Source organism: Nestor notabilis, unplaced genomic scaffold (genome assembly GCF_000696875.1).
Source record: "Nestor notabilis isolate BGI_N333 unplaced genomic scaffold, ASM69687v1 scaffold21765, whole genome shotgun sequence".
Classification (NCBI taxonomy): domain Eukaryota; kingdom Metazoa; phylum Chordata; class Aves; order Psittaciformes; family Psittacidae; genus Nestor; species Nestor notabilis.
Window position 1 is genome coordinate 21,883 of NW_009929231.1, and position 9,149 is coordinate 31,031.

The 9,149-nt window shown below is 52.4% G+C and overlaps 1 protein-coding gene across 1 annotated transcript; it reads right to left on the reverse strand.

Moving 5' to 3' along the window:
* Positions 1 to 91: 91 nt before the first annotated feature.
* On the reverse strand, positions 92 to 5,597 carry KCNS1 (potassium voltage-gated channel, delayed-rectifier, subfamily S, member 1). Its single transcript, XM_010014892.1, has 2 exons — positions 4,632 to 5,597; positions 92 to 547 (listed from the first exon to the last, which is right to left on the reverse strand). The coding sequence occupies exons 1-2, from the start codon at positions 5,595 to 5,597 to the stop codon at positions 92 to 94; spliced, it is 1,422 nt and encodes a 473-aa protein (XP_010013194.1).
* Positions 5,598 to 9,149: the final 3,552 nt, after the last annotated feature.

A 9,149-nucleotide genomic window follows, 5' to 3' on the forward strand; every position in this document is an offset into this window, starting at 1 on the left:
CGGGCGCATGGCCAGGCGCCGTGTCCGGGTGCACCAGCCGTGCCGTGCTTCTGGTGAGCAAGCAGGTCCCCGGTGCGGCAGCACGGTGGGGTCAGGGTGTGTGGTGGGCACCGGGGGTCAGACCGCGGCGGTCGGGGCTGCCTCTGCCCATGGAGCTCTCGCTCAGAGCCTCCGAGTCTCGGTCGTGGCTGGAGATGCTTTCCACATCCTCGGGGCCCTTCTTCCCGCTGTTCCTCACGGCCGCCTCCAGCGCCTTCTGCTTGCGGTAGAAGTGGGAAAACTTGTTGAAGATGATGGTGATGGGCAGCGCCACGACCAAGATGCCTCCCAGGATGCAGCCTGAGGCAGCCAGCTTGCCCGCCACGGGGACAGGCACCACATCGCCATAGCCCACGGTGGTCATGCTGACCGTGCCCCACCACCAGCACGCTGGGATGGTGTCAAAGCCGACATCTTCCTCCTTCTCAGCTGTATAAGCCACGCCGGAGAAGACAGAGACCCCCACGGCCAGGTAGAGCAGCAGGATGCCCACCTCCCGGTAGCTGTGCTGGAAGGCAAAGCAGAGCAGTGGTCAGCGGTGGTCAGTGGGGGCCACCACCCCTGTCCCAGCCAGGACACTGGGATCCTGCAGCGCAAATACTGCACATCCCCTGTGCCTCTGTCCACCTCTGCCATGGGATGTCCCCCAGTGCCAGGCTAAGAGGGGTCGGGGGACTTGTGGGTGACCCACATGAGTGGGGCGGTGGGGAAATCATCCCTGGCATCCACAGCCACCCTTCTGCCCTCCACAGCAGTGCTGGGAGGGGAAGGCGACCTTGTGTGTCCCAACCAGGGCTCCCAGGCAGAGGCTACTCCCCAGCCCCAGCACTCACTCTGACTTGATCTTGGCTAACAGTATTTAACACACAGTCCTTTTATCTTGGTGGGTCCCCAGAAACTCCCTAGTAGGCAGCCTCTAGCCAGGCCAGGCCAACCACACACCAGTGCCAAAGCCACCACCAGCCTCACAGCATGGCTGGTCCACTCTCTTTCTGACGGTCACAAGCACGTTTCCTAGATGTTTCTGGCTACTGATCTGCCAGCTTGATTTTCGTCTTCTGGGAAAAGGAAAGCAGAGCTCTGATAGGGTTTATTTTCCCAGCGTCTCCTAAGAGGCAGGGAATGCTTTATTGGAGACCACATAATGACTAAACGAAAACAACATTTGAGCAAAGCAAACAGCAGAAGACGTGGGAAAAGAGCTTCCACGGTCAAGACGAGACATAAAAGAGGTGGATTCACAGTAGAGAGCGAGAAGACTTCACTTAGACTGCTGGCAAAAGATGCTCAGCTAGTGCCAGCTATACCGAGGGGAAATAATCTCCTCCTCCGCCATCGCCTGTGGCTGCAGATGCACTATAGCAGCTCCGAGGAAGCTCCTCGTGAAGGACAAACAGCTCAGAGACACCAAGTTTGTACCACTTGGCCATGAAAGCCTTGCTCCTGGCTGGAGCTTAACACACGTCTGTACGTCCCAGCTGGGGAGCAGCAGAGCCAAACAACCTTTTGCATTTTTAAAGAGTATCAGTTATGGCCCTGGGATATGTTGGAGGGTGAAGGCAAGAGGGAAGTCGGGCAGCCCAGTAGCTCCTACTGCTTTAATTTACAAGCAGGGTCAGGGCTTGTGGCACAGGGGTGGCTCCAGGAATCCCCCAGCTGATCCTCAAGCACCTATTTGCAGCCAATTATCCTCAAAGGGTGTGGACTGCTCATTGACCCAGGGGCAAGCAGCTGGGGCTTGGGTGGGAATGCAGTTTTAGCTATGGTTTGGGTGGGATGCCCTGGGAGAGGTGATGCTAGGCAATAAAAGGCTGCACCAAAACAGGCACCCTGGCAGCAGTCTCTCTGGCTCTTGCCTTGGTCTGAGGTCTGCCTGCCCTTGGGATAGCACAGGGCTGTGTGTGGGCTTCTTCCCCTGCTGAATGAACATCTTTTCTCCAGTACAGCAGAAGATAAATGAGATGAAAGAGCACAGTCCGAGCCTGGCTGGAGACACCAGTGTGGGGACCAAGCACAGAGATGGCCTGTGGCAGCGACAGCAGGGTGATGTATCTGCCATCCAGGGACGTGCAGCTCTGGATATTCCAATCTATTTGTGTGTTCAGGCCCCTGAGGGAACAGAGAACAACTCCTGTAGATCCCCACAGATGCCTAAATTACTCGGGGCCTAACACCTACTGACTGCCAGTGGGAGATGGGCACCAAGCCCACACCGGGGAGGCTGCAATAATGGTAATGGATGTTGTGCATGGCAGGGGGGAAGAGCAGAGATATGCAGGAAGCCTCTTCTCAAATTAAATAGACCCTGGATGAGGCCCCAAGCAATCTGAAGACCATTCAGGGTTTATGATGCACAAATGGCAGAAATCCCTCTGCTAGCACTTTCGTGGTAGGGGAACAATTACTCAGCTTGCCAGAGCCATCGCTCCCACTTCCTGGCTGTTAACAGCCTTTACTCCTCTGCTGCTGCTGCTGCTTTATGCTCTGGCAAGAGGAAGTAAATTATGATTAACAAGATGTTGTAATTTATGTGCCCACTAAATCACAACGCCAAGCTGCTGCGTCAGATTTGTGTCTGCTCCCATCCCCGCTTACAGCCGGCTCCGGAGTCCCCGGGAAGCGGCACTTCGGAGCACGTCACTTGGTGAATCAGTGGCAGAGGTCGAAGCCGGGATGCTGCCGGCTCCCTGGATCTTGTCTGCTGCTTAATATCATGCAGATGAGCCCATCAGTCCCTGCTCTGCTGCAATGTGTTGTTCACGCTTAAGTGGAGCACAGGAAGGGTTCAGAGAGCCCTTCCCAAGCGTACAATATGATCTGAATTTTGCAAGCAGTGTTATATGGGTCTATCACTTGCTGATTGCTCTTTCAAGGTGAGGTGAGTGTTCAGAAGTGCGATGCAGGTAGGACTTCAGGCATCTTCATTTTGAACAATCCTCCCTGGATGCTGTTTTCAGCAGGCTTTGAGGACACCAGGAATTTTTTCCCTCCACTCATTCTGATGCTCTGTGAGTTTTGCAGGGTTTGGGCTGGGCTGGTCCTGTTTTACAGTACAAGTTGGCAGAAGACTTTTCCTACTTACTGCTCGTCTCCAGCCACGATTGAGGGTTGCTTTTCTCCATGGCTTACCCATGGGAATAGGTCTAATACTGGCAATCAAGTCCTGCTCATACCTGGACATCCCATGCTGGCCTTGCTGTTGCTACAGCAGCAAGAAGTGGGATGTCCCCAGCTGTGTCCCACTTCATCCATGCCCTTCAGAAGCAGCAACACCAGGAGCTGCAGCTCCAGCCCCTGCCAGGCACTGAGTGGGAGGAGATGGTCCCTTTGGTTGAATTTCAAGCTCCGTTATGAAGGTTGCTTTCCTTGGCCATTTGTTTGGCACACTGTTTGAAGAGGGTGGGGGGAAAGCACAGGGACATTTGCATGAGCAGTGCTTGAAAATACAGGTCTTGTGGTCTGAATGTGGGGGCCAGAGGCAGCCTCATGAGGACATGTTTGCCCTGGTGACCATCCCCCTGTACCCAGCAGGAGCCCCGCATGTTCTGGGGCATTGGGAGCGTGTGTTACTCTGGATCTTGGCAGGCTCGAGGGTGAGCATTTGGATTTCTCTTGATGTGGTCGCCAGGAATCAGAGACAATTAAAGGCTGAGTTTAATTGGCCTCTGCACCAGGCTGGATTTTCTGTGTAAGCACAGGAGGAGAAGGGACAGTTTCACCCTCCCCAGATCTGAGCACGTGGTCCTCAGCACTAGGGGCTGGAGGAGAGCAGAGTGCCACACAGAGCACTGCGGCTGGTCCATGCTGCACAGCTGGGCTGCAGCACCAGCCTGGTGAGGAATTCCTGACAGCTTCATGCTCTGACTCTTGTCACAGCTGCTCTTGGTCTGTGTAGGGAGGCTGGGGGTGCTGTGGAGGGGGTCAAGTCATTCCATGCCCTGCAACTAACCCTTTGCTGTCCTGTTGCAGCTTTGTGACACCCATGGTTAACCATTTGCCAGTCTCGACCTCATCTTATCCTAGACCATCCAAGCATCAGCTCAGCCAGACCAGGATCTCTGTCTCTGAGATGGGCAGACACCAAGGATACTGGCAGCATGCTCTTAGAGGCTCCCCTTTTTACCACCCTGGGGACAGGAGCAGCCCTGAGCCACACAGTGGTGCTGGCAGACCCAGCTGCTCAGCAGGTCACTCACAGCACAACTAGGCACCAACCCACTTCTGGTGGGACATCACCATCCACCCATGCATGCCTGAGTCCATTCCAATACCATGCAATGGGCTTGCACACCGTGGTGGGGAAGGGATAGCTGAGTCCCTGGAAGGACCAGGTCTGCATGAGCCAAGGCCTGCAAGCAATGGGGTGAATTGCTTTTTGCTCCAAGAGTGTGTACAAAGAGGACTCACACAGTGCTCCTCACACTTGGTTGCTTTAGCAGGCATACTAACAGCTCAGCCTGCCACCCCAAGACACCACCCAGAGCTGGTAGCTCACTGGGAATGGGTCTGTCCACATCCCCAGGCCATACCAGAAGTCTCTTTCTTTCCCGAAGACTAAAGGAAATAGATAAGGAGATAAAAAGCCAGTTTACCTTCAAGGTGGCCCCCAGTGACCTCAGCCCGGTGGAGTGCCGAGCCAGCTTCAGCACCCGGAATATCCGCATGAGACGAAAGACCTGCACGACCTTGCCCAGGTTGCCCAGCTCTGAGTCACTGCCCACGGTCAAGTCCACCAAGAGGGTGAAGTAGAAGGGCAACACCGAGACAATGTCAATCAGGTTCAGCGGGTGCTTGAAGAACTTCCTGGGGCTGGGGGAGAGCAGGAGGCGGGAAGATACTTCGAAGGTGAACCAGGAGATGCAGAAATACTCCAGCTTGTGCAGGATGGGTTCATCGAGCACGTTGCCATTCTCATCCACCTCCTGGTACTCGGGCATGCTGTGGATGCACATGGTGGCGATGGAAACCAGCACCACGCTGATGGACACGAAGCTGAAGAGTTTGCTGGGGATGGAGTAGCCAGGGTTCTCCATGGTGAGCCAGAGGCGTTTGCGCACGTTGCCGCAGCGCAGCGTGCTGTAGTGCAGCAGATCGTGGTTGATGTCGGAGATCTCATCGGGGGACGTGTCCACGCTGCTGACCTCGCTCTCCTCATCCCAGTTGTGGTGCCGGCTCTCCAGCTTGCGTTCATGGTAGCGGTAGCTGCAGCAGGAGTCCAGGAAGAACTCGTTGATGCCCCAGTACTCGATCTCCTGGCAGAAGGAGAAGACGCACAGCTCCTCCATGACGTGCAGCTTCCCCGTCTGGTAGAAGTGGAGCACGTAGAGGAAGAAGCCGGGGTTTCGGTCAAAGTAGAACTCCCTGGCGCTCACGTCGTAGTCATCGCAGAGCTGCAGGATGGACTCCTCCGAGTCACAGGAGAGCAGCCGGCCCAGGCGGGTGTTGGGGAACTTGGAGAGGGCGCTGGAGCTGAGCCGCCTTCTCAGGCCCCCCACGTTGATGTTGATAACGTCCTCCTCAAAACTGGGACCCCAGTAATTTAAGGTCTTGTTGACCATGATCAGCAGAGCGGGAGCTGGTTCCACCTGCGGGAGACACAGCGGGGCTGGAGGGGACGCAGGGCTCCCTCTGACCCAGGTGCCACACGGTGGGGGGCAGAAGCACTCTGGGGAGTGAGGAGGGATGTTTGCATGTTGAAAGGTGATGACCAGGGAGAGGGGAGGGGAAAGAAGCAGGTTTGGGCAGTTGTACTTTGGTGGTATGGAAGGAAAAAAGAAAAAAGCCAGCGATTTTTCCAGGTGAAACTTTTCCTTGACTTTTACCTCTTAAAGTTTCTCCCTTCACAGATCACTAATGGAAAGTGGCTTGCTGCACCTTCAGCACCTCATCATGGAGCTTGCCTTGTTCAAACAGGTAATTAGTCACTGAAGAGAGTATTTATCCCCCAAAGAGCCTCCCCCATGGAAAAAAAATCATCATCATCAAATCCCAACCGCAGTGATTCTGTCAAAGAGCTTTGTACCTCGACTACCTACACTGCTAATTAGACCTGGTCAAAAAATTCTTAGATGGTGCAATCTTCCCAGCAGCAAAGGCAGTTTTGCTAAAATCAAAGTGTTTTCACAGAAGGTGTCACTTTTAGAGAGAATTTCAGTGAAAGAAGTGTCAAAACAATTCATCTGCCTGCTTTGTTTCCTCCTGTGTGTTCTGTCATGTAAAATATTAAGATTATTTTAATAACGTTGAAACATAACAAAAATGATTCAGAATCATTGATGAGTGAATTAAAAAATGTGTATGTTGGTAGGGAAATAAACCCCAAAGTTTTGCTTTGTGTTGTGTTTCAGGATTTTAAAAGTTTCAGGGAGCTGGGCTTTTCCCTGCAGCAGAAATTCCCTTCTCTAATGAGAAGCAGTTGAAGCATCTAACAAAGCAAAGCATTCCCACACCTTCATATGCATTTACCCATCACAATCAGAAGCTTAGAATAAAAAGGCAAATAAAAAGGTTTGTGATCTTCCTGCATCCCCTTGAAATCAGACTTCTCCACCTACCTTATTCATCAAAATGCCTGGGGAACATGGAGCAGCCCCGTACCCACACAGTCCCCCTGCTCCTGGCACCAGCATGCTGGGTGTCCTCAGGAAGGACACTGTGTTTGCTCTCTTGGTTGAGGAATTACACTTCTTACCCACACATCGATTAATTGGGAAGAATCCCGCTATTAGGCATGACTTACTCCTGAGCTCTGCACTTCAGGGTCGCTGTTTGTACGGATACAACTTCTGCAGCCACCGATGCTTTTGCTGCAGTGGTCACTGAGGCATTTGTGACCTCCAGACTGGCCTGTCTCCCATCTCAAAGGCTTCCCTCCCTGGTTTTAATCAGCCAGCAACTTATTAGGAAAACCCCTCACCTTCTCTGTCTTGTGTCACCCACTGAAGTCTTCCAACTTTTAGGTGCCGCAGGGATGGAGGCAGCAGAAGCCAAGGGACCCTGTGGTGATGCTGAGGTGCCACCAGACTGTACCCGGGACAGGCTGCTCGGACAGCAGTCACCGAGGGTGAAGGCCAAGTCAGTGACGTGAGGTGGGTCCCCCTCACCCCGGTTCCCCTGCAGACTCCATTGCACTCCAGACTGGCATTGCTCACTGGACATCTCATGGGGGTTTAGGGGCAGGGAAAGGACTATACATGTTTTCCAGTGTCTGAGAAACACAGCATAAAAGCTTGTCAGATGGGAGGGACATGGGGGACCCTTCCACATCTAAATCTGGAGGTTAGAGCAGAACTGGAGAGGGGCAGGTAAAGGAGTAATGGTTAGAAATAAACCCGAGAGGCACATTTTTAAGCTCAGCAGGGCTGTGGGTGCAGCAAATGCCAGATTTGTGTGAAATAGCCTGGCAAAGGCATCTGCTAACTCCACTGCATCTCCCAGCCATGGCTCCTTAAAGATACAGGCTTTGCACCACAAAGCCAGCACTTCCCACTACACCATGTCTGAAGGAGGCAACCAGCTTGCAATAATCCTCAGAGCTTAATGGGCTCATTGTCTTGCCTTTCATAGGAGAGGGTTAAAAAGAGAACTTTTTTAATGGTTAAAACCAAAGCAAGGGAGGAAAAGGGGTGTAAACACTCCTTTTCAGAGACGAATTGGAATTTCCGTGACATAAGCTTTTCCAGGGAAGACATCACACGGCCCATCTGTGGGGTGGGGATGACTAATCCAGGTTCCTTCCAGAAAGATGCTCATGCATTCAGGCTACAAACACACACACAGGGGCTGTGCGGGTGGGTCTGTGGGATCCAGCTGATCCCACACCTATCCTCAGCCTCTCTTGCACCCTCTCTATAGAGCAGCTGCTCTGGGAAGCCAGGCCAAATGTCACTGAAATCAAGGCAAGGTGGTCTTGGGACTGGGCTGAGGCATGGGGCAGCCCAAGTGGCTACCAGGGGCTGTGCTGGGATGGCAGGACAAGCCCAAAGTAATGCTGCAGCTCAGCAGGACCATCCCCAGCACACGGCTGTGCTGTGCCACAGTGTCTCCGGATGAGATGTCCTAAACCTCAAGAGCCAGGAGGGAGGCAGCTCACAGCTCGGAAGAAAAAACAGTAGGTGTCAGGCCTTTGTGATCCTTTGTACCCCAGGGAAATCCCTCCATCCCCCCCTCCATCCCACGCAGGAAGCAGAGCGAGGAGAAGGGTCATGAACTGAGATGCTCCTTTCTGATGTTCGCTTCTGAATAGAGCAAATAATTTCTGCCCACATACAGCTTTCATGTAGGAATCTAAAGCAGCAATTAATAGTTTTATAACTCTTTTGTCTACTTGTTTCATGACCAGCTAAGCTCAACAGAACTGGGGTTTGAACTAAGACCCGGCATGATCTCCCCTGTGGATCATCACAGCGTGCACGCACCTCGCATTAGCAGTGGTATCTGCCGGGAAACAGAAGCTTACTTTGGGGAAGCTGGGAGGTTTTTTTATTTTAAAACACAATGGACAGAGAATACAAATGTGTCTGTCTGGAATGCTGTGAATTTGCAAAATTTTCCTCTCATCAACCCCATATTTCCATGAATGATTGGAAAACCAGAATAGATAAAGCCAGTCTCTTTCTGATCAATTTTGAAGTATATTGTAAGCTATTTTAACGAGACAACCATCAGAATTACACAAGCCCAGTCTGAGCTGGGTGTCGAGTGTTCAAATGAATATGTGCCTCATGGAGGAAGAAATCTCTGATGTAGGCATTTATGACAGTAAAAATATAACAACAGAACAAGCATTTCTTACAGAAATGCGAGAAGAGTTTCCCTTGACAACATAATTTTTCTTAAAGGCTTTCAAGTGGAAGTTAGGTGTATTTATTCTAACTGGCAGCGGGGAACCAAGGCAGCGGGAAGGAAGGTGCTAATAGACATTCAAGTGAGGATGCAGCAAGCGCAGGGAGTATTGCACACTGGGGCTTTCCCAACCGGGTTCAATGGATTTAGATTAATGGTCCAAATAAGAAGCCCTGTACTTACAGCTCAGGGAGGCTTCCCGGCAGGGATTCATGTGGCTTGTCTCAAAGGAGCCATTAGAAATGCCTAAAGGAGGAGGAAACCCT

What these genes read in the sequence shown, in the direction of transcription:
- KCNS1 (XM_010014892.1), bottom strand. Translation starts at nt 5,597, where the DNA reads ATGGTCAACAAGACCTTAAATTACTGGGGTCCCAGTTTTGAGGAGGAC. An exon ending in CACTGGGGGCCACCTTGAAG is followed by an intron (nt 548 to 4,631) that starts GTAAACTGGCTT and finishes TTTGCCTTCCAG; the next exon opens with CACAGCTACCGGGAGGTGGG.